Source organism: Peromyscus eremicus, chromosome 3 (assembly GCF_949786415.1).
Source record: "Peromyscus eremicus chromosome 3, PerEre_H2_v1, whole genome shotgun sequence".
Taxonomy (NCBI): Eukaryota; Metazoa; Chordata; class Mammalia; order Rodentia; family Cricetidae; genus Peromyscus; species Peromyscus eremicus.
The window spans coordinates 302,407-327,733 of record NC_081418.1 but is presented as its reverse complement, the minus strand read 5'-3'; the positions used below and the strand labels follow the sequence as shown (position 1 = coordinate 327,733).

Here is a 25,327-nt window from a genome sequence, read left to right as displayed (position 1 = left end):
TTCTAGATTGTCCACATCCGTGTTGAAAAGTGGAATTTTAGGATCATTATATGCAACGACTTCCCTTCAAAATACATAAAGATAAGCATGAATGTAACATTCACAAATGGCACAAAGCTCTTTATCCCCATTTGTGGAGCAAGAAAAAACATACAGTTTGACTAGTAAGCCTCCCCCAGAATAGAACAGGCCAGATTTTATGCATAACAACTGCTTTTCCCTTACTTTATAATAGATGACAAATGCTATCAGAGGGTGGAAATGACCTGGAAGGTTTCTCTAGCATGGTGGACTTCATTTTGTATGGGTGAAGTGCAAGTAACCATGGCATTTACATTCCCACCACAGTGGGCACCACTGCCATCACCTTCTTATGAGAGAAACTGCTCCCCAGAGCATGGAAGGTAAAATTCAACTCTACCAACTTCATGCCCATTGCCAGGAAAAAAAGAAGAAAGGAGAATTTCCTGGCAATAGGCAACTAGTTCAGCATTTCATTTTAGAGTTAGAAAAGCTTCAGGAAATAATAAAAAAATATCGCCGGGCGGTGGTGGCGCACGCCTTTAATCCCAGCACTTGGGAGGCAGAGTCAGGCGGATCTCTGTGAGTTCAAGGCCAGCCTGGGCTACCAAGTAAGTTCCAGGAAAAGGGACAAAGCTACACAGAGAAACCCTGTCTCAAAAAACCAAAAAATAAATAAATCAATAAATCAATCAATAAATAAAAATATCAAAGGTATCTTTTAAAATAGATACATATTTTAAATTCTAATTTTATTTTGTATGTATGAGTGCTTTGTCTTAATGTGTGTCTGTGCACCATGTGTGAGTGCTAGAAGAGGGTGTGGAGCCCCTGGAACTGGAGTTACAGAACTGACATGTGGGTGCTGGGAACTGAACCCTGGTCCTCTAGAGGAGGAGTCAGTGCTCTTAACTGCTTAGTTATCTTTCTAGCTCCAGAATCAAATGAAGTTTTACAGAGAAAGGTAAGAAAGTTCATTTTCTGTGTATCTGTTTAGTAAGTCAGGGATGCCAACAAAATATAAAAAGACGTAACTTTCACTGCATGACTGCAGTCAACACTAAGTTCTTGATCTTGAAAAATACCAACAGGTGGCAGTAGTGACAGCAGTGATTAGGACAGTCAACAGCTATGGAGCACTTACATGCTGGATTCTAAGTACAGAAACACACACACACACACACAAAGCAAAACCTTGTGGCTCTATAAAATACTCCACTTCCGTATCCTCAGTCTATACTTACCAGCTGACATTCTGAGGCCGAATAATGATCTTTCGATAGGCACCTGATAAGGAGTAATCTCGAATTGTGTGTCTCATGTTGTCAATATCAAGATTGTCTGCGGTGAGCATTTCCCTGTAGGCTTCACTAACTGATACAAAACACAAACAGTTAATTGGAATGCAGTCTGTCAGCACGTTAACTTGAACTGTAGTAAAAATGGCATAACATATAGGTCCAGTCAGACTGTCCTAATAAAGTTAGTTAACTATAACACCTCTGCGACTCAGCCACCAGGCCTAAAAGGTGCCGACCTCCAGCTTCAGTGCTGTCACCCTGTGGCTTTATTTTTGTAATCAGCTATGGGGCTTGTGGCATAAAGATCCCAAGCTAACTTCAAAAAACTTACATGAAGTTTCTAAATACAATTTATATATGGTGACTCTAAATGTTTAAAAACAGGAGACCCTAGAAACTATCTGGTCCACCTCAGCTCACAGGAGATGGCTCTCTAATGTTCCCTTACGTGTCATCTGTGGGGACTATTACACAAGCCATAATATTAGAAAGTTCCTCCCACTGCAAACAGGTTCTGTTTTCTTACAGGCTCTGCTGATGTAGAATAGCTGTCCTTACATACATCCATAAGCATTGGAGCTATAAGTCCTTTCATGTGATTTTGGTTCTTTCAACTCTGTCTCCTCTGACATTTTTGGTTTTATCTGCCCCAGAGTAAGAGGATTCAAAAGGCACTCCAGATACTTTATTTTTGTTGTTGTTTTTCTATTTATTTATTTAAAGAGGGTTTCCCTGTGTAGTCCTGACTGTCCTGGATCTAGCTCTGTAGACCAGCCTGGTTGCAAACTTAGAAAACCACCTGCCTTTGCTTCCCTGAAGCCATGGGCCACGACACCCAGCCCAGATACTTTTTTTGTTAAAGACTTTTTCATTTTATTAATTGTGTGTCAGTGAGTGTGTGTTTGTGTGTGAGAAAGAGAGAGTGCGAGAGAGCGAGAGCGAGAGCGAGAGCGAGAGCGCGAGCGCGAGCGCGAGAGCGAGAGAGAGAGAGAGAGAGAGAGAGAGAGAGAGAGAGAGAGAGAGAGAGAGAGAGCGCGAGCACGAGAGCGAGCGCGAGCAGAGCTGAGTAGGCACTGAGCACATGTGGAAGACAGGGTGCACATCTGGAGGTCAGAGGACAACGCTGTGGAGTTGGTCCTTTCCCTGACTGCACATGTGTTCTAGGGACTTAACACAGGTCGCCAAACTTGGGTGTCATACAGCAAGTGCATTTTACCCATCTTGCTGGCTCTTAATATTTTTTTTTTCCTTTTTGGAGACAAGGTCTCACTATATACCCCTGGTTGGCCTCAAACTCACAGTGATCATACTAACTCTGCTTCCTGAGTGTTAGAATTAAAGGTGTGTGCCACCATGCACAGCCTTTGTGACCCTTGATATTTTATAAGCTACCATCGAACTAATTTTTCTTTTCATGATTAAAAAAAGTTTTCATTTTTATTTATGTATTTCATTTTATTTATGTATGTATATCTGTGTGTAAGTAAGTATGTGTTTGTGTGGATACCTATGGAGGCCAAAAGGCACTGGAAACCCCTGGAGCTTAAGTTGCAGGCAGATGTATGGTGGGAACTGAACTCAGGTTGCCTGGAAGCGTAACAATCTTTCTTGACTACTGGGCCATCTCTCTAGAATGTTGCTATATAGCTCAGGTGTGGGAGCCCACAGAGGTTTCCTTGTGAGATCTGAGTTTGCCTGACACAGCAGAGCTGCATAAGGGGATGATGTGACCATGGGTAAGGTTGCCAGGTGGTTGGAAGGGTCTGCACTTGGCTGTGCCTGGGGGGAGGTTTTTTGCTCAGCCCCTTGGTATTCCTTTAAAAACCCTTTGGCAGAGGCAATCAGAGCCCGATGGATAAGGACCTAGGTTCTCCCGAGGCTAGTCTATGTTTGTTTCTCTCTCTCTAGCTATATTTCTTTTTTTTTTTTTTTTTTCTTTTTTCTTTTTTTTCGAGACAGGGTTTCTCTGTGTAGCTTTGCGCCTTTCCTGGGACTCACTTGGTAGCCCAGGCTGGCCTCGAACTCACAGAGATCTGCCTGCCTCTGCCTCCCGAGTGCTGGGATTAAAGGCGTGCGCCACCACCGCCCGGCGCTCTAACTATATTTCTATCTAGTATTTCCTGCTGATCCTGCTCAAGAATACCCTATGGAAAAGTGGGTGAGATGGCCCCCCACTCAGGAGCCTTTAATTAACAAACTTCCTGCTTCAGATTCCCCAGTATTATGGCAATGGCATGTGTTACTGCCTGAACATCTGACTGCTCGGCATGTCTATGAGAATTTACATTCAATGCCGAAAGGCACTTCTTATTTTTTCTATTACTAACATTAACTTCATCTTACATTATTTACAAATGTAAGACCATTTAGGAATATAGTCAATTCATTTCTTTATTCAAGTTAGTCATTAAAAATGCTGGAAATACAGGGACAAGGAAATAAGACAGCCTCATCCCCTAAGAAGTTCTTGGTACTAGATGTGCCCATGTTATAGGTCCAAATGCTTAACTCTTTTCTAGTAGTGTGTGTCCCTTCCAGGGCTACAGGGTTTCATGAATGGCTTTGTCAAATGTTCTGCTAAATTTACTTTTTCTTGGAACCAGCCAAGTTCCAGATACTGAGAGGAATAAGAAAGAAGAGCGGGAACATTCTTTTTCTTTCTATGATGGCTGATTGAGGCTATCAGCTTGACTTGGTGTACCAATTAGTTTTTGTTAACTTGATACAAATTAGTGAGTCAACTGGGAGAAGGTAACCTCGACTAAGGAATTGCTTCCATCAGACTGGCCTGCAGTGTCTGCAGAAATCATATTCCTGATTTCTGGTTGATGTAGGAGGGTCTAGCCCACGGTGGGTAGTGCTATACCTGAACAGGTGGTCTTAGGTTGTCTAAGGAAGGTAGCTGAGCAAGCCAGAGGAAGCAAGCCCATAAGCAGCTTTCATCCACTTCCTCTATCTGCTCCTGCTTGAGTTCCCGTCCTGACTTCCCTCAATGATGGAGTGTGATGGAGTTGTGTGAGCCAAATACATCCTTTTCGCCCCAGGTTGCTTCTGGTCATGGTGCTTTATCAAATGAACAGAAACAAAACTAGGATACTTGGCCAGCAAACTGGTAACCATTTTTTTCCTCACGTTTCAGCTGAGCCTGTCCCACCACTATTGAAAGGGAAACCCAGGGGACTTTGTTTTTGATCAGACCAATTAACTGGGCCATCCTACTAGTGCCAGTGATGGTGGTTCTGGAAGAGCATGGCATGTGAGTCAGAGGACTCAGTGGGCAAGACTCACTCTTAATGCAGACATGCCTTGAACAGAGCAAAAAGCAAAAGAAAGGCAAAGGAGCTGCCTTTCCCTGAGACCTGGGACACTATTTTTCTTCTGTTCCTGGACTTCATGACTTGCACCAGCAGACCCTAGGTTCTTGTATGTCTAGCCCCAGACTGACAGTTAGAACAATGGCTTCTCTGGTTCTCTAGCATGCAGATAGCTATAATCAAGTGAGCCAAGGCCTCCCATAGATACCTTTTCTTATCTCTATTTATGGTATCTGGTTCTAGGAGGTTCCTAATTAAAACAAGGGTTTGCATTTTTCTTTTTCTTAAAAGGACAATTTTATTAAAGTTTAAAAGAAAAACTCCAAAGAAGGCAAGCTGTAGATCTCAGCAGCTGTCCAGAGGAGGGAGATGGAGAAGAGGAATAGAGAAAGCCATGCCCTGAGTCAGGCATGGAGGTCAGCCACATGGCAAAAACAAGGGGGGGGGGGGGATGCTCAGAGAAAGAATAAGGAAGCCCAAAGTATCAGAAAAAGCATACTTGTGCTCTGGCCTGCATCAAAAAAAAAAAAAAAAAAAAAAAAAAGGAAAGAGGTAGAATCAACAGACCCTCACAGCAGCTGTGTGGCAACCACCAGTTTTAGCATCTTGAGACTTCTCCTTGGTTGCTGCCAAGGGAAGCAGACTACACTCTTCCCTGCCCACCTTTCCTTTTTCTCTCTTGTTCCAGTCTACTCCCTTCTCTTCAATGAAGTCAGCCAGTATAGGTACCAGAAGAAGAGCAATGTGGATGACTTATTAGATTTCTATAAACCTGGCTAGAAGTATCCAATCATCCAAGGACTTTAGTCCTAACCTTTTTGGTTTGTTTTGAGACAGGGTTTCTCTGTGTAGCCTTGGCTGTCTGGTCCTCAATCTGTAAAGCAGGCTGGCTTCGAACTCATAGAGATCTGCCTGCCTCTGGCTCTAGAGTGTGGGGATTAAAGGGATTCGTCACCACTGCTTGGCTTCCTAATCATTTTCTTTTCTTTTCTTTTTGGTTCTTGGAGACAGGGTTTCTCTGTGTAACAGCCTTGGCTGTCCTGGAATTCAGAGATTTGCCTGCCTCTGTCTCCCAAGTGTTGGGATTAAAGGCTCGCACCACCACCACCCAGCTCCTAATCATTTTCTAACTTAAACAAATTCAAGGAATGTAATATTAGTATGTAGAACTCTGGCCCTTTAACCAAGAAAAACTATTTTAACAGAAAAACACTATCCACAAGCCAGTGCTGGCTAAGTGTTGGGTCAGTTCTTTGAAACTGCTCAAAACCAAAAAGTCTGGAGAATGGGAAGTAATGCAGAGGATTCTAACTTCCTTTTCTCAGTTTGCCATCCAGCTTATAGGCTGAGGCAACCCTCCAATGGATCACAGTCCATGACACTACAGTGGGACAGCTTCTAATTTAATTTATCCTCCTGAATACATTTCTTTCCAGGAGACCATCGCGCGTGCGTGTGCAATGTGTATATATGCATATATTATATGTGTGCATATACATTACATAAAGTATATGATATACTAATATTTATTTTTAATAAATTTATTTTAATATATTATATTTGTTATACACACACATATAAACTTTTATATAGGGCTCTCTATGTAGCCCTGGTGGCTTGGGAACTTGCTTTATAGACCAGGCTAGACTTGAACTCACATAGATCTGTCAGCCTCTGCTGGGATTAGCCATCACACTCAGCTGTTTATAGGTTTTTGAAGGCTAAATCTCTATTAAAGAAAGCTTTAAGATTATGTTTCAAATATTGATTTTCCCCTGCTTCATTCTTGGCTACTGATAGCTTAGTCATGTTATACTTGTTTCAAACAGTTGGCTCAAACATGGAACTTACTTTTATGTTTGGGGTAGATAACATCAAAACCAGGCAGGGGCATCACCACATCATGAATGGAGTAATTATTAACATCCTCTTCCTCAATGTAGGTGGCTGTGGCTGCAAAATCCCACAAGTAAATATCAGGTTAAGAAAAAGCATTGTTGGGGACTGGAGAGATGGCTCAGCGGTAAAGAGCATTGACTGCTCTTCCAGAGGTTATGAGTTCAGTTTCCAGTACCCACATGGCAGCTAACAACTGTCTGTAACTACAAGATCTGACACCCTCACACAGACATGCATACAGGCAGAACACCAATGCACATAAAATAAAAATAAATAAGTTATTTAAAAAAAAAAAAAAAAAAAGAGGAGGCTGGAGAGATGGCTCAGAGGTTAAGAGCACTGACTGCTCTTCCAGAGGTCCTGAGTTCAATTCCCAGTAACCACATGGTGGCTCACAACCATCTGTAATTAGATCTGGTACCCTCTTCTGGCCTGCAGGGATACATGCTGTATACCTAATAAATAAATAAATGTTAAAAAAGAAAAAAAAGAAAAAGCATTGTCATGAATTCAGGCTCCTAAGATTTTATATATCTCAGTGAGTTGAAAGAACAAGATGTCCAGGTGCAAAGGCCCAGGAATCTTAGAATCCCTCCTTTTCTAATTAGCTGGAACCCTGAGCAAGGGGCTAAATCTTGCACAAACCAGAATACTTACTAGTAGTACTACAACAGAGCAATGCAGGCAAAGTGTCTAGTGTAAGACAAGAAACACAGTAAACATTTCATAGGACAGAATATTAGCATTTCTTTATTTTAAAATTATTTTACTATTTTGTGTGTATGGATGTTTTGCCTGCATGTATGTCTGTGCACCATGTGTGGGCAGTATCCCCAGAGGCCAGAAAAGGGTGTTGGATCCCCTGGAAATGCAGTTATAGACAGTTGTGAGCCACCATGTAAACGCTGGGGATCGAACCTGGCTCCTCTGGAAGAACAGCTAGTGCTCTTTACAACTGAGTCATAGCTTTAGACCCACATTAACATTTCTTACGCTAAGGTTTCAGACCATTTGATTATGTTCAGTAAAGTCAGCTCTGGTCTGGTGCTCTCCTGAAGAATCTCTTTAAAACTGCCTGATGACACAATGAAACGCTGAGACACATCCATAAATATAGATATTTTGAAGACCCATATTAACAATTGTAAAGGACTTTTAGCCAATACTGGCCCACAGTTTATTCTGCTACACTAGCTGGAGGCCCAGAATGGAGGTCCAGACTTAGCTGCTTACCCAAAACACATACATATTTTTTTTACTGGTGATAAAAACTATCAGCCTGAGTTCATGTGGCCTTTCCATCTCCCACTTACTACACATCTCTTTCTTAACTAGTAGCCATGCTGGATTTCTAAAACACTGCTATAAAATATCTGAGTCCTAATCTGGCTGAATGACAATAGTATATGCCATTTTACCTCCTTTGAGAACAAGGTCCCCTGGGACAGGTTTCAGCCCGTAGTCTTCTATCCTTTTGCTCACCATGTTATTCCACACATAGCTTTGATAACTATGGATATACATTAAGCGATTATTTCTTGGTATCTGCAGAGAAGGGAGAAATAGGTAAAGAAACAATTCTGAACATTTAAAGTGCCATTTTCCCAGATATTTTGCTCATTTAATGGTAATCCTAACACAAGAAACTCAGACTTCAAATCTGATTATGGGGCTGGGATGCAGCTCAGTAGGAAGGTACTTCAAAGTGTCCTGTATTATACACACACATAGACTATGCTTGCCAATACGGTGTCCTTGATTAAAAACACACTAACAGGCAACTACTTAGCTACTTCCTGTTGAACTCTCTTCCTTAGGTAGTTTAAAGCTCCAATGAAGATGATGACCAAGAAATGAATGGACGATGGGGTCAGACCAACGGCTCAGCAGGTAAAGGCACTTGTGCCAAGCCTGACTACCTGAAATTGATCTCTGGGAACAGACATAATATAAAGAGAGAATGAACTCTCAAATGTCCTGATCCCTACCTGTGTGCTCAAGTACATGCATAGAAACAAACACAAAATAAAGTTTTAAAAGAATTGACTGTACATTGGTTTCTAAATTGGTCAAATCCCATTCAATTACATTAAATTCAACTGACAATTATATTTTCCATAGATACTTTCTTGAACCTCCAATGTTAATAAACACCACCAGCATTTCTCACACCTCATCATCTTTCAGGGTCAGAATAAGGCATACTCAAGTAAATTCCTTTTAAGACTACTAAAAGATTCTTATTTGCTGTTGTTTCAAAAATTTTTAAGTTCATGTTTAAAAAGCATTAGCCACCCTGAGTCAGTGCCTGATTCACAAATTGCACTCACTATGCCAAATGCAGAGACTATATTCTTCATTCCATATTTTGAAAGTCCTCGAAGCAGCTGACCTTCCACACACCTTTTGACAGGTAGTTTTTTGAGGGCAGAGGCTGGATCTTTAGTCTTGGCCCATTCTTCTCTGCATTTCACCAAGTACCCCTTTTCAGCTGTAGGAAAAGAAAAGCTACCATCAAACTTGTCCAACAGAAAAATGTGTATCACTTAACATGATTCATAGGGAACATAAAACTGGGAAAACATTCATGTGTAATGAAGAAGCTCACAGTCGCTCAAAAGCAAAAACATGGAACCCCCAAAGAGACTACTTCTTTTTGGCTCTGTAAACAGCAAGAGCTACTGTTCACCATCACCTCAGCTAAGGAGGTTTCACCTTCTCTTTGGCCCGTACTGTTTGCTTTAAAATGAAAAACAATTTTTTTAGCTCAAATATGAATAGTTACCTAAAGTGAGTATAAATATAAATTTGACAATTTATAAACTATCAGTTAAATCCCCTTTTTACAGTATAGTTTTAGAGATATTTCCTGGAAAAAATTTAGTCATTATACTATGCTTTAGCAAAATGATCATACATATAAGTTTCCTATAAATTCAGAGAATTTGTAGTAACTGAAGAGAAATAAACTTATATTTAAACTTGCATGAATAAATTAGATGAATAAGGAGCAAGAATATAAAAAAAAAAAAACAACCAAAACAAGAACTTTAAAACAACAACCTGCAGTTACTTTTACTTAAAGTGTTTCCATGAATATCTAGCTATACACCCTATGCATTTTATTTTAACACAAATTTTTTTCTCACCTCCAGAACGGGGCTTCAGTATTAAATCCATGACTTCTGTCCAGGAATTCTGTAGAATAGCTCTAGAATTAAACAGTATTTACTTACTTAACCTTGCATAAAAGCTTTGTATGCTCAACTGTTGAGAAGGCAAGAAGAAACACTTATGAATTCACTAAATTTAAAAAGTATGTAGGAAAACTATGACACAGACTTCAGTGACCACTATCTGCCATAGAAAGCGTCTCTGAGGCTAGAAGGATGGCTCATTTACTAAGAGTGAGTAGTGCTCTTGCAGAGGACCTGAGTTTGGTTCCCAGCAACTCACAGCTGCCTGTAACTCCAGTGGATCTGCTGCCCTCTTCTGGCCTCCATGTGCATTATATTCAACATGCACAAACCCACAAGCAGATATACACTCTGCAGAAGACCTGGATTCAGTTTCTGAATGCCCAGTCATAAATGGGACATCATTTCATCTCCTCCAAAGAGCAGGGGCACCAGAAGAAAAGGGAGTGGAAAGAATGTAGAAGCTGGAGGACGGAGTGGGGAAGGAGCTCACAGAAGCTGTGACTACTCACACAAGATTCCCAGAAAACTGGTCCTGTTAATACCCTGTCATAGAATGGAGGGCACATTTTCTTCAGTGATAAGTTGTCCATGCTTCTGTAAACAACTCTAATGGACCTCAATGGGACACATTTAGAACACATGTAAGTAAATGTGGAGAAAGCTGGGAAGAAACAGGCAATTAGAGTGGGGAGGGGGGGAAGAATATGATTGAATATATACATATGAAAATAATGAAAACAATTATAGTATGTAATTAATATATGCCAAGAAAAAACATTTAAAAAAGTTTAGATTGTCCTTTTGCTATGGGGTGTAAGAGTTTTTCATTTGTTTTTATATATTCTGGATCCATCTTCTGTTTAATTATATATTGAGATTTGGCATTTCCCCTTAGGAAACCTTATAGTGATACAGTAAATTCTATGAAGGTAGGGAATAGTTTGACATTGTGAAAATAACTTGTTTGGAACTCTGAACTAACTTGTATTGGTCTTTGGGCATATTATGCAACATCTCTTTCTGATTAAATCTGATTAAATTATTTGCAGTAATTTTCTTTGGGATACAAAACTATAGGGTAACATGGCTGTGCTTCTGCTAAGTTAATTAAAAATACATAGGCTGATAGAAACCTTCCTTAAATGTTCTGTGCCACAACAATCAGCATCTATATTATGCTAATCCGTATTTTCTATTGGTTACTGTAGTGGCTTTTCCTTCATCAGTGATGGTCTATTCTAGGGCTTCATGTATGGAAGGCAAGCACTCTATTAGCTGAGCCACATTCTAGTCCTAAACTTTCCTCATGTTCTTGTTCTAAATTAGCAGATCATTCTATGCTGCTGGCCTGGTCTTTCACAGTCCTAATCAGCTGCCCAGGACTGGACTCCACTGTGCCTGTCTGGCCTTAATTTAGAAAGATTTCTATTTATTAATTACTTAGTATATTTTAAGCATAGAAATAGGTGCTGCATAAACACCATCTTCATTCTCAGCCTTCTGTGAAGTTGGTATTAGTTCCACTTTACAGAAGAGTAGTTTGAGGCTCAGAACTCAAGCCTCACTTTACAATACTGCCTGAGAGAGGCACAGGAGCTGCCACACAGCAGACCAATCCCTCAGTCCTTGTAAAATCATATAAGCAAATACAACTTGATACTGAAAAACTGGATGAGAGAAAACTCTTGTGTCAACTATTTAATTATTGTGCTTGGGAGCCTTCCTGAAGTGCAACCTCTGTACTTGCTGAAACAGAAGAAAGAACAAGTGTTCTTAGATAGCATTCAGTGAAGCTACCATCACTCTAACTTCCATATAATTAGTTACTTTATGTGGCAATACCTGCTGGACAGCTGGATTCCCAAAGTATGTTTACAAAACCAATCTCATTTATTGGTGAGACCTACTGTAATAATTTCTACTCTGGAGGGCTTTCCAATTACCTAAGTGTGAACCAAGCTCTTGAACTCTATATTACTAATGGTATCTTCTAGGGTTTTCTTGAAAGGGTGGGGGCAGGGCAGATGAAAGATTAATCAACTGGAACTTGTGTGTTGAGAGATCATGTGCATGCCTTGGGTCTGGGTACTCTGGGCCTGTGTTACCCAGCTTTTTATGGCTGGCCACTTACCTGCTGAAAAGTAAAAGAGAAGCCAGGAGTGGTGGCGCACTCCTTTAGTCCCAGCACTCAGGAGGCAGAGGCAAGCTGATCTCTGAGTTTGAGGTCAGCCTGGTCTACAGAGTGAGTTCTAGGACAGCAGGGACTACACAGAGAAACCCAGTCTCAAAAAACCAAAAAGAAAAACAAACCCCCCCCCAAAAAAAAAACCTAAATGAGACCCCTCCCAGAAGGGCAGTGAGGAGTGGGAGGTTAAATTTAATATTTAGGTCACATCTTCAACTGTGTGTATATGTGTTATATGCGTGCCTCTAGAGGCTAGAGACTTTCCTCAGTGGCTCTCCACCTCATTTTTTCAGACTATTTTTCACTGACTAGGCTAGTCTCATTGGCCAGAGAGATCGAGGGATCTACTTGTCTCTACCTTCCCAACACTGGGGTTGCAGATGTGTTCTATCACACCCGCTTCTGTGTAGTGCTGGGGATCTGAACCTACGACCTCATGCTTGTGTAGTAAGCACTTTACTGAGTTGCCTGTCTCTCCAGACCTCATTTCTTTCTTTCCTCCTCTTTTTTTTTAAAGAAACACTGTTACACTGTTGCATGCATTAACTGAAATAGAATAAATCTTACAAAGAACCTATGGATCAGCTGTTCATTTGCCCTAAACATGACAGAATCCTGAAAGAATCAACATACCATTAACAAAAATTTTATTTCTTTTATGAGAGGTATCCTTTAGATAGAAATTACAAAATTAAATACAAACCTTTCAATTAACAAAAACTTTGAGTTGTCTTCTATATAAATCATCAAAGTACTCCATAGGCAGAGGCAGGCAGACAGATCTCTGTAAGTTCAAGGCCAGCCTGGTCTACACAGTGAGTTCCAGGACACCCAGGGCTACATACTGAGATAATGTCTCAAAAAACAAGACAAAACAAAACAAAACTCCAAAAAATAAAAAGATAAAAGTTAGAAAATCAAATACATACCTTCCAACTTGGTATGTAGGGACAGCTGTGGTCCCAAATCTTTGCATGCCATAGTAGTTAATGAAGCCAGTCTCCTTTAGAGATTGCATGGCCTGCTGTACTTGCTCATCAGTTCCTGTTATATTCCTGCAAGGACCCAAATTATCCAGAGGAAAAAAATAGATAGTCAAACTCATTTTATGATGCACACTGTAACAGTGGCTTCTGTATCTTACCTTTGCAATCTTTTCTGTGCCTCCTGAGGACTCTGATGATTTGTTAATCAGCTTTTTTTTTTTTTTTTTTTTTTTTTTTTTTTGAGATAGGGTCTCTCAGTGTAGTCCTGGCTGTCCTGAAACTTGTGTTGTCGACCAGACTGGCCTTGAACTCACAGAAATCCCCTGCCTCTGTGCATGAACCACCACTGACCAGCTCATTTTAATCAGTTTTAAGTGCAAATTATTGTAAGATGAAGCACATGTGCAATGTGGTGCGGCTTCTTGCACTATGTAGTCCCCAAACTTGTCCACTTCCCCCAATGAAATGTATTTATTATTCTGCATGTCTTGCTATATAGCCCCTGCCAGTCTGCAAACCATGTAATCCAGGTTGACCTTGAAGGAGTCATGTGATCTTCTGCCTTTGCCTCCGAGTCTGGGATTACAGGCATATGCAACTATGCTTGATCCCAAACTGAAACTTATGCCAACAAATAACTCTCTCCCAAAGTAACCTAATCTTTCTATGAATGTGTCCATTCTAGGCACCTCATAAGAACTAGGCCGGGCGGTGGTGGTGTACACTTTTAATCACAGCACTCGGGAGGCAGAGCCAGGTGGATCTTTGTGAGTTCGAGGCCAGGCTGGTCTACAAAGTGAGTTCCAGGAAAGGCGCAAAACTACACAGAGAAACCCTGTCTCGAAAACCTGGGGTGGGGGTGGGGGTGGGGGGAGAATTAAATCACAGGCTCTTTTATCTTTCAAAACTGGATCTGAAGAACAGTGTTTCTGAAGGCTATAGGAAGCTTTTGAGGGAGGGATAAAGACCATTTATCAGGAGAAATGCTACACAGTATTTGTTCCCCACTCCTACAGTCCTTGTTCTCCCAGCCAGCCCTTCCATCTGTACCAGCTATCCTCTACCCTATCAACACATAGAGAAACAGACCATGGAGACCCAGACAGACAGCCCCAGGTCTCCTATCTGTACTCCAACCTGCAGTACTTTACCTGAGAACAACAGTGAAGTGATTTCCTTGAAGCTCTCCCAATTTCAGAGGAGTTTTCTGATAGCTGAAATTACCCAACTTGAAGTTCATCAAGCACTTATTCAGGTGGGCGAGTCTTTGTGCACTTATTCTTTAAAGAAAACAGGAGCAGAGAAAGGATCATGAGATCCTGCAGAAAACAAGGGCACACCAAGGCTGTGATCATTAGAAAGACTGCAGAAGGTAACAAGGTGCACTTGTCCTTCCCCCTTGAATTACTCTTGTGCATAACAGTACTGGAACGATGGGGCTTCAACACCAATGGAAACATAAGATGTACAGGATGCTACTTTCTGTGCACAGAGGGTAAAAAAGGGGATGGTGGCAGAAAGCAATCCCACAGGACTGTAAAGAGTGGTCTCTTAAAGAAAAGATTAGCCATAATTGGGCCAGTAAGAAAAATATTGTAAACTCATAACTAAAAGATAACCTTAGAAAACACAAAAATAATAATAAGAAAAAAAATTAATTGGTTCATCCCTTGAAAAAAGTATTAGGTCTCTGTATTTCCTCATTCTTTTAAAAAACACATTGAAGATGTGTATAGCTAGAATCATACAAACCTGTGTCCTGCTATCATTGTACACAGTGTTCCCATGCTGTTACGATTGTTTCATTAGAAATTGTTTGTCTTCCTCAACAGGAAATCTATGTAGAAAAGCAAATACTATACTGAAAAGTCTTTGCTCTTTCTTTATCCCCATAACCCTCCCCACTTGCAGTTGATGTTAACACTTTCTTTCTTTTTATTTTTAATTTTTTAGATTTATTTTTATATTTTTTTATATTTATTTTTAATTATGTGTATGTGTGTTTGTATGTATAAATAAATGCAGGTACTCCTGGAGGTCAGAGTCATTGGATCCCCCTAGAGCCAGAGTTACAGGAGATCAAAAAATATCCAATGTGGGTGCTGGCAATCAAACTCAGGTCCACTGCAAGAGCAGTGAACATTCTTTACTGCTGAACTGTCTCTCTAGCCTCTTGGCCTGGAAAGCTTTGAAGTAAGATTAAGATTAATACAACTCTCTCAAGAAAAGATTTCATTTCAGAAGGTTTCATGTTAAGGGGCTGTTCTTGATATATTAAAATTTTGAAAATGCTCATTTTTATTTTTATTTTGAAAATATATAAGGGAGGTTGGAGTGATGGTTCAGCATGTAAGAGCACTTGCTGTTCTTACAGAGGACCTGGGTTTGATTCCCAGCACCCACATGGTGTTTTATAACCACCTGCAACTCTCATTCCATATCTGAAGTTCTCTTCTGACATCCACAGGTACCAGACCTGCGCATGGTGCATATATAGGCAAAATACTCATACATAAAATAAGATGAATCTAAACAAACAAACAAACAAACAAACCCTCTCCCCCAAAGTCCTGTAAAGGCCATAGAGAGGCCATCCTGGTCTATATAGCCAGTCCTGGTCAGCCAAGGTTACATAGTGAGATCTGCCTAAAGACAAATAAACAACATCCAAAACCAAAAAAATACTTTCCAAAGTACAATATAAAGATCAAAGGTACTTGCCAGTGTTCTCACCCCCACTCCCCAATGCCAGTCACTTTATATTTTCACCTTGAATGCTTCCATATGTATCTTTGGATTTTCTTGAATACAAGATGAACTTTAGGTCCCTTTTTCCTACCATCTGGGCTCCAAGAATCCAATTTATTTATTTAACTATTAATTGTCTTTAAGATTCCCTCAAATTTGGGTCATGACCTAGTTGTTTTCGATTTTCAATTATTAGAAACAATGCCATGGCCTGGAGAGATGGCTCAGCAGTTAAGAGCACTGGCTGCTCCTCCAGAGGTCCAGAGTTCAATTCCCAGCAACCTCACGGTGGCTCACAACCATCTACAATGAGACCTGCTGCAGCAGACAGAACATTGTATACATAATAAATCTAAAAAAAAAAAAAAAAGAAACAATGCCACATAACACATCACGGTGCCTAAGAATATGGTTTTAATTTTTCCTATGTCCATGTTTCCTTTGAAAAGATAGCTTCTTTGTCCTGTAGCAAAGGCAAGGGGTTGAGGTTGGCTTGAGTCTGCCAGTGGCTTCCAGTATATTTACGTTTATGTGTACATATTGTATATTTATGTGTACGTGTGTGTACATCTGTATATTTATGTCTATGAATATGGAACTGGGGAGGTCTAGGTGTGGACCTCAGCAACTGAGAGGCTGAATTCTGTTCCAAAGTTCTAGATCATGGAACTGTTCTACAGGCCTCTCAAGTCCTATCACATGGGGAAAACTAATTGGGCAATCTTGCTCTGCGTGCGCACGCGCACACACACACACACACACACACACACACACACAAAGTGAAGCTATGTAAATTTTTAGAATTCACCTACATAGGGCCAGAGACACGGCTCAGCAATTAAGAGCACTTGTTGCTCTTCCACAACCTGAGTTTGTTTCTCAGTACCCACACTGGGCTGCAACTCTCCGGTGGTGGCGCATGCCTTTAATCCCAGCACTCAGGAGGCAGAGCGAGGAGGATCTCTGTGAGTTCAAGGCCAGTCTTGTCTACAGACCGAGATCCAGGACAGGCACCAAAACTACACGGAGATACCCTGTCTCGAAAAACCAAAAAACAAAAAACCCCCTATGGTGATATTTTATTTGTACTGAAATGTGATTTTATTTGTATGTTAATAAATAAAGTTGCCTGGGGGTCAGAGCTAATAGCAAGCCATAGCAGAAGCTGGGCGGTGGTGGCGCACACCTTTAATCCCAGCACTTGGGAGGCAGAGCTAGGCGGATCTCTGTGTGTTCAAGGATACAGCCAGCATGGAGACACACGCCTTTAATCTCAATACCAACCATATAAGATCTGGAGGTCTGTACAGACAGGCAGTGACAAGGAGGTCATGTGGTTGGGTTTACAACCAATGAGAAGGCAGAACAGAAAGTCAATGAAACGGACAAACACACAGGAAGTAGGTCTCTTGCTGAGAGGAGAGATAGCAGCGGCAGTGAAGGGTAAGAAAGGGTTTTTAGCTCTTAGCTACTGCTCTGACCTCTTGGGCTTTTAACTCTGCAATTGGCTCTGTGTTTCTTATTTAATAAGATAGTTACATCTACAGGGCTGGAGTATGGAGTTGGTTAAGAGCACCAACTGCTCTTCCAGAGGTCCAGAAGTCATGAGTTCAATTCCCAGCAACCTAATGGTGGCTCACAACCACTTGTAATGAGATCTAGTACCCTCTTCTGGCCTGCAGGGACACATGCAGGCAGAATACTGCATACATAATAAATAAATAAATCTTTTTTTTTTTTAAAAAAAAGATAGTTACATCTACAAACCTCCAAAACCAAAAAAAACTTCTACCTCTAGGGAATCTGACGCCATCTTCTGGCCTCTGAAGGTATCCCCACAGGCACACACACAATTAAAAATAAAACTTTATTTCACCTGGGGCTAGAGAGATGGCTCAATGGTTAAGAGCACTTGTTTGATGCTCTTAACCACTGTAGAGGACTCAGGTTTGATTCTCAACACCCACATAGTGGCTCAAAACCATCCTTAACTTCAGTTCCAGAAGATTTGATCCCTCTTCTGACTTCCACGGGTACCAGGTATGCATATAGTGCATATACACAGAAGCTGATAAAACATTCATGCACATAAAAATAAAACACATCTTTAAAAAAAAAAAAACACCTATATAACATCTGAGTTCCTGAAATTTTTTTTTTTATTTCATTGCTGGGAATTGAGCTACAGCTTCATACATGCCAGACAAGCATTCTACCCTTAAGCTGTTCTTAGCTCTCCTGAAATTCTTTTCTTTTTCTTTTTCGAGACAGGGTTTCTTTGTGTAACAGCACTGGTTGTCCTGGAACTTGCTCTGTAGACCAGGCTGGTCTTGCACTCACAGAGATCCCTCTGCCTTTGCTTCCGTAGTACTGGGATTAAAGGCATAGTGCTACCACCATCCTGCTCTCCTGAAATTCTTTTTTTTTTTTTTTGGTTTTTCGAGACAGGGTTTCTCTGTGTAGCTTTGCGCCTTTCCTGGAACTCACTTGGTAGTCCAGGCTGGCCTTGAACTCACAGAGATCCGCCTGGCTCTGCCTCCCAGTGCTGGGATTAAAGGCGTGCGCCACCACCGCCCGGCCTGAAATTCTTAATACTCTCTGAAGACAACCAACCCCTTGATGTACTCAACATCAGCCTGTTTATTTCATTTCATTTGTAAGGAAGCAGATTGATAAGCTTTTCATTGCTTAACACCCTCTTCCACTTTTGGTTAGTGCTGGGTACTCACCCCAGGGCTTCACACCTCCAGCCTTACTAAGTTTAAAAAAAAAAAAAAGTTGCCACTCCATTAATAGAAAAGGTAGAAGACAGCCATCAAAGTCAGGAAATTAGTAAAACCTGTACACCCAGTTCTCCCATTCCCTGTGCATGCATAGGACCTCATATAAACCAGGGCCACCTCAAGCAGGGGAGCAGGTGTGTTCCAGCAGCTAAGTCACAGCAGGCCCAGCAGAAAAAGGGCACCAGGCCCTTGAATTGAGATGTAGAGGGAGAATGTTGAAAGTCAAAGGCATGTATCACAAAGACTCCAAAAAAGCACATGGTCAGCATAAGTAGTGAGGACCAGCCGATGGAGCTCTTTAGTCAGTAGACACTCCTAGAGCAAGTGACAGTATTTCAGAGACAGGAGCAAAAAAGAACTAAGTTGTCAGCCTGGCTGACCTGGCAACCTCTGGAGACTGCTTCTTGTTAGTGCCAGAAAAGAGCCTGACTTTTCTGTCCTTTTCCTTCCTTCCTTGTCTCATAGAAATCTGACTGCCTTGGCTCCCGAGCATGTGTTCCTGTGTTCCTCTCTGTGTGTGTGTGTGTGTGTGTGTGTGTGTGTGTGTGTGCGCGCGCGCGCGCGCGCGCGCGCGCTGGAGGGAGAGGGGAAAGATTAAAGGTGAGTGCCAGGCCTTCTCCTGCTGTGGGATGTTCTGTATGGCAAATGTGTTGCTGATTGGTCAATAAAACACTGATTGGCCATTGGCTAGGCAGAAAGTATAGGCAGGACAAGGAGGAGACTAAAGCTGGGAAGTGGAAGGCTGAGTCAGAGAGACACTGCCAGCCGCCATGATGACAAACAGCATGTGAAGATGCCGGTAAGCCACGAGCCACGTGGCAAGGTATAGAATTATAGAAATGGATTAATTTAAGCTGTAAGAAGAGTTAGCAAGAAGCCTGCCACGGCCATACAGTTTGTAACCAATATAAGTCTCTGTGTTTACTTGGTCGAGTCTGAGCGGCTGTGGGACTGGCAGGTGAGAGAGATTTGTCCTGACTGTGGGCCAGGCAGGAAAACTTTAGCTACATTCTCCTTCTTTAAAAACATAAAATTCATCATTTTATCTGTTTTCAGGGTTTTTAGTATATACTTACAATGTGTGCAGTGTGTCTCCATCACCTGAAAAAAGAAACCTCATCCATTCAGCACTGACTCCATGTCCTCTAGCCTTTCCTGTAGTCCCTGTAATTGTTACTGTACTTTTTGTTTACATATTTCCCCATTTTGAACATTTCATGTAAATAAAAAAGAAATCAAATAGTGATTTTTTTTAATGCCCAACTACTTGTGTAATTTTTCTTTTCTTTTTTTAATGCCAGGGTCTCCCTGTGTAACCCAGATTGGCTTCAAATTTGCTATTCTCCTGCTTCAATCTCTAGAGTGTTAGGATTACTGGCCTGTGCCAATATGCCCAACAATGCAACACTCTTAAGGCTTATTATGCTAAGATATACTGGTATTTCATTTTTTTTATATTGAATAATATTCTCTTCCCTGAATACACAATGGATAGCCATTTCTGCATCCATCCAGCAAAAGCCCAGAGCTACATTTAGTTCTTGAAGGTGAAGGTGCTCATTGGCAATACTGTTCACCAATTTTGATGACTGCAGATCAAGTACTTTTGGTTGTAAATTCATGTGACAATCTTGTTTTTAAGCAATCAATAAGGGCCAACAAACCAACCCGCTAAACAGAAGCCTTTAAAAACAAAGTCAGAGAAATCCTGGCCCAAGTTCAGACAGGAGACTGGCAGGAACAGGCAGGAAAAGAAGCAAGTCCTTCTGAATGAGACAGTTTGGGGTCCTGTTGAAATGACCAAGTAGTTCAGAGTTGCAAGAAGCTGGACAGAAATGCTGCTTATCCCAGGACTGACCAACCCAGCAATAATTAAAATCCCTGTGTGGCAGAATGGATTTATCCTGTCTACCAATTCTCACAGGAAAGGCCAATCTGCCTACCACACGGATCCATTAAGCAAACGAAGGGTGTAGCCTGTATCCAAGAGGTAAGTGCAAAGTGCTTTCAAAAGGCCAGCATTTAGATGGTCTGCTGCAGTTCCTCAAAGTCAACAGGAAAATGAGAACAAGGTCTATGAGGGCAGAGCAGTATCCTGGTCAAGCCTGACCCCTGCTGGCTGATGAAGTGCCTCAGGTTTTAAATTATTATGTTTTAACCCTCAAATTAGCACACACACCCCAAGCAACATCTTCACACACACCCAGTGATGGAGAGGTACCCTATGACAATGTGCCACTGCCTCAGGCCAAGGCAGAGAAGGACTGGAATTCAGCCAGTTGTAACATGGTCCTCAACATAAGCCGTGTGGTCCTTCAGCATCTGTATCCTGCCCTCCTCAGCCACTCTCTTTCCTTGCCTTCCTTTTCCCTTTCTCCTTTCCTCCCTCACCTCCTTCCTTAATAGTCTTAATGTATTTTTATTGTGTTTGTCCTGTCTTTTTCCCTTTTTAAGTTTAGCATACAAAGTGACTGAGTTTCCTTATGTCATTTTCATACATATGTGTTGTTTTATTTTGTTTTCATTCATCCCTTCCATCTTCTCTCCTGCCCCATTCTTGATGATTCCAAACCTTCTCAAAAACAGTCCCCATCAAAAAACAAAACCAAAAACAGTCCCCATCTTTTGCCATACATATTCCTTTACACTCTTTTTTTCTCTCTTCCCTCTTGAGATCTCCTTCCCCTCCCATGACACCCCCACACACACCAATACACTTAAAACCGAGTCTGTATATGGGGGAGGGGTGTAGTACTTGTCTTTCTAAGTCTCAGTGGTTTTGCTTAACCTAATGCTCTTCTGTAGTATCTATTTACCAAAAAAAAATAACAAATGCCCCAGAAATTTGTCTTTCTTATATGGACGTTATGCTATCTCTTCTGTATGATTTCAATTTCAGCATATATGCCGCTGAAGTGAGTTCAAAGAAAGCTTTATTTCTTGCTACATGCCCACAAAACTGCTTACCAGGTAGTAAATGTGTTGTGTTTCGTAAGTCCTTCTAATATCTCCATAAGCTATTTCAGTGGTTTGGAAATAACAACTTAAGTCCTCCCAGGCCGCAAGAAACATTTCATCCTTCTAGAATCAAGGCCATTAGTTCTCTACCAGAGGCAACACTGCCCTGGTATATCTGACAAGTCTGGAGATGGTTTTAATTTTCACAACTGTATGAGCAGCAGGGACTTATTACCAGCTTGTTGTATGGAAAGGACAGGGATCAGGGAGGCTGCTAAATATCTTATAATGAACAGGACCAGTTACCACAACAGAGACTTTCCCAGGTGAAAAAGCACATAGTGCAGAGATGAGATGCCCTCATCTATATTAAAACCATAGCATCCTATTATCTGTGCAAACTTTCCCTGACTGCCTTCATAGTAAGTCCCAGGTTTACAGTCAAGACTGATTAAGGCATACCCCTAGTTCAGCTCTCATCTCACTCTAGCAGGGTTCTACTTATCTGTCTGTCCTTTTCTATTACTTTTTCAAAAGCAGAGACCATCTTTTTCATCTGCATGTCTGTTACAAACAAAATATCTTATTCACTGTTTTGTACGTGAATATTAAAGAATACATGTTGATATTTAGTAAACAAGAGAGAAAGGTGCACTTATTCTCTCTTTTTTAAATATGCAGTAGTGTTTTGCTTGCAAGTATGTCTGTGTGAGGATGTCAAGTCCCCTGGAACTGGAGTTACAGACAGTTGTGAGTTGCCATGTGAGTGCTGGGAATTTAATCCGGGTTCTCTGGAACAGAAGCCAGTGCTCTTAATCACTGAGCCATCTCTCCAGCCCCAGCGCACTTATTCTTTTGGCTATATCACAAACAGCTTTTTAAAATTACTCAGAAAATACATGTTTGATAAGATTAAGAAACAGAGATTCACAGTGAAAAAAAAAATGAAGTAGAAAAATAATATTTACAAAAATGTAGAAGCTGGGCTGGCAAGATGACTCAGCAGAAAGAGGCATCTGCTGCCAGCCTGAGTCCTGTCCAAGGGACCCACACAGTGTAGGAGAGAACTTACTGTCTCCATTTGTACTTTGACTTCCACTAATGTGCTGTGGTGTGTGTGTAGATATGTACATACACACACACAAAATAATACATAAATAAATAAATGCAATAAAGATGTCTAAAAAATTTTTAAGGCAGAGACATCATATACAATTGAAAGTGGTAAATTTTGTAAAGCAAGCCCGAGGCTCTGAAGGTGTGCTAGGACCTCTGCAGTGTCAATCTGGGGAGGAGCTCTACTTACTTGAGGACAGCAATCTCCTGCACTGTGATGGCCCTTTTGTCTTTGGTTCCCATATAGGAGAATATGTTTGGTTTTACCCTGGTGAGACAGAAACAAAGTATTCTGAAATTAACATATGTTAACCAAAGCACATTTCTAATAACTTGTTTCAAAATACATGTACTAACATACTAAGAGAATAAGGAGAAACTTTAATTAAGATTTTATTGAGGAAAATTTAAATGAACATGCAAATTAAAGCAGCAAAAGCTGCCTTCTTAGCAGGGCTTGATTTCAAGCCTTGGTGGCTGTCAAGGAATCACTTGGTTTTCAGACTTGGCTAACCAGTAACAAAAAACAAAAGCTACACACTTCTACAGTCAGAAACAATTTGTTAAGTTACATAAAACTGTGACAATAAATGGGAAAATATTCTAGAGATACAATGTAGCACTCTGAACATTTCCTATCTTTAGTTTTCAAGAAGTCACAGTAATGTGATTTTTACCTTAAATATATCTATAACTCTGCATTAAAAAAAAAAAAAAAAGCCAAATGCTAAAACAGGATTCTGGATAGCTCTTTTTTTTTCTTGTGTTTTTAAGACAGGGTTTCTCTGTGTAACCCTGGTGTCCTAGAACTCGATCTGTAGACCAGGCTGGACTCAAACTCACAGAGGTCCACCTGCCTCTGCCTTCCAAGTGCTGGCATTAAAGGTGTGTGCCACCCCAACCTAGCTGGCTAGATAGTTCTGATATAAAAATATACAAAGTTCCATAGAAGAATATTTACATAGTTCCAGAAATCCCAACTGTACATCCCACAGGAACCATGTCCACCTGTCAACATCCTCAGGAGGACTATCTAGTCTCCTGAAAATGAAGCATGGTCAAGACACCATAGACTCTTTTTTTCCTGGAAGTTTCCTGGCTGTACTGGGAACTCTTAATTGTACGTGAATTATTTATTACCCTGTCTTGAATTATTAGCATGGGGGTAAAAAGTTTTTTGAGCCGGGCGGTGGTGGCGCACGCCTTTAATCCCAGCACTCGGGAGGCAGAGCCAGGCGGATCTCTGTGAGTTCGAGGCCAGCCTGGGCTACCAAGTGAGTCCCAGGAAAGGCGCAAAGCTACACAGAGAAACCCTGTCTCGAAAAACCAAAAAAAAAAAAAAAAAAAAAAAAAAAAAAAGTTTTTTGATCTATTTCCCACAAACATTCCCATTAGGAAGCACATTTGGCACTTGCTGATCTCTGATTCCAGCTCTTTTTTCCCACTGGCATAGAAAGAGAGAACACATTCCTATTTTACTGATTTTGTGTAAGAACAAGAATGAGACACTAACCGTAAATATTTGGACAATACATTGATGGCATCCATGGTGTCTTTGTTTTCCTTGTATAGAACAAAGTGGCAGTAGCTTCCCCGAGATTTTGGCCAAGAATGTTTTCTTGGATCTTAAAAACAAAAAATTTAAATGTCATATATACCACAGTAAATTAAAAAAAAAAAAGAAAGAAAGAAACTCTATGGAGATCATTTTTTAAATACAGAACCATTCAGTGCCCAATCAGATGCAGCCTAACAGGAAGCATAAATAGCTGTATGAGTCATACATACTAAACTTTCTGTAACTGGATACTAAAACACTATCTGTCTACATTTAAAATCAAAAACAAAGTGTAAGTGGTATGGAAAATGAGTAGGACTAAGCAGCCATCTTCCCTCAGCAGATACATGGAACCCACAGTGCTGTGAGGGTTACTGGATCAGCACACATTAGGACCAAGGGGCCCTATAGCTACATTCAAGAGAAAAGAACTGTTACAACAGACCCTATTACCATTCCTACTTCACAGCTAGGTATTCATTCACACATGGTAGCACAGATGGAGACAGGGTTTGTAAGGACTTGTTTTAATGACTTCGTAAATTTCCCAAAGGCCATTTCTACCACAGAAGTTTAGCTAATATCTACAAATGGTCTATAGATATTTACATGAGAGAGTAGATGGCATTCAAAGCCTGATTCTTATGGTGTCAGTGTGTGTGAAAACTTAAGCCATGTTAAATGCTACCTTCTGAGTTAGTGTACCATGACTGCCCAACTCTTTGGGGATAGATACAGTCTATGACTTGGGATACTCTGTTAAAACTGTTCTTTTAATAGAATACTTCAATTACATTACAATCTAGAAACACATTTTAAACAAGATTTAGATTAAAAATGCTCAGAGTAAAGAAATTAGGACTCTGAAAAAAATAAGCTACAGCTACAATTTGCAGATACTGCAAATATCCATGAGTCCTATATGACACAGAGGTAGGCTGTTTTTCAAGGAGCATATCTAGTTTCATTGACATAAAAACTCCATGAAAGAAAAATTATGAAAAAGTATTTTGCACAATCAACTAAAAAGAATCCTCTTGTTTTGAAAACTGTTCTTAAAAAAGTCTTTTCACAAAAACTTAGGAATCTTCAGAGGCTTCTTCTTCCTGGGACTGAAGGTAACTGATCAACTGATCATCTGGCTTTGTCAAGCGCAAGCACTTCTTGATAACAGGTTAGTGATTTCATATACGATGTAAAGAACCATCAAGCAACGTAGAGAAGTAGTAACCCACCTCAGAAAACCATCACAGTATGT

At 40.7% G+C, this 25,327-nt stretch overlaps 1 protein-coding gene across 1 annotated transcript in view; it reads right to left on the bottom strand.

Annotated features, from left to right (window-relative positions):
* The window catches only part of Pus7 (pseudouridine synthase 7), a 56,280-nt gene that overhangs the window by 7,133 nt on the left and 23,820 nt on the right, over positions 1 to 25,327 (bottom strand). Inside the window, exons 7-15 of the mRNA XM_059256443.1 lie at positions 24,025 to 24,136; positions 22,702 to 22,779; positions 14,058 to 14,186; positions 12,850 to 12,975; positions 9,685 to 9,746; positions 8,866 to 9,026; positions 7,954 to 8,080; positions 6,488 to 6,589; positions 1,266 to 1,395 (exon numbers count right to left, since the gene is read on the bottom strand). Coding sequence (XP_059112426.1) covers positions 1,266 to 1,395; positions 6,488 to 6,589; positions 7,954 to 8,080; positions 8,866 to 9,026; positions 9,685 to 9,746; positions 12,850 to 12,975; positions 14,058 to 14,186; positions 22,702 to 22,779; positions 24,025 to 24,136 — 1,027 coding nt within the window. The remainder of the gene's footprint in view (positions 1 to 1,265; positions 1,396 to 6,487; positions 6,590 to 7,953; positions 8,081 to 8,865; positions 9,027 to 9,684; positions 9,747 to 12,849; positions 12,976 to 14,057; positions 14,187 to 22,701; positions 22,780 to 24,024; positions 24,137 to 25,327) is intronic.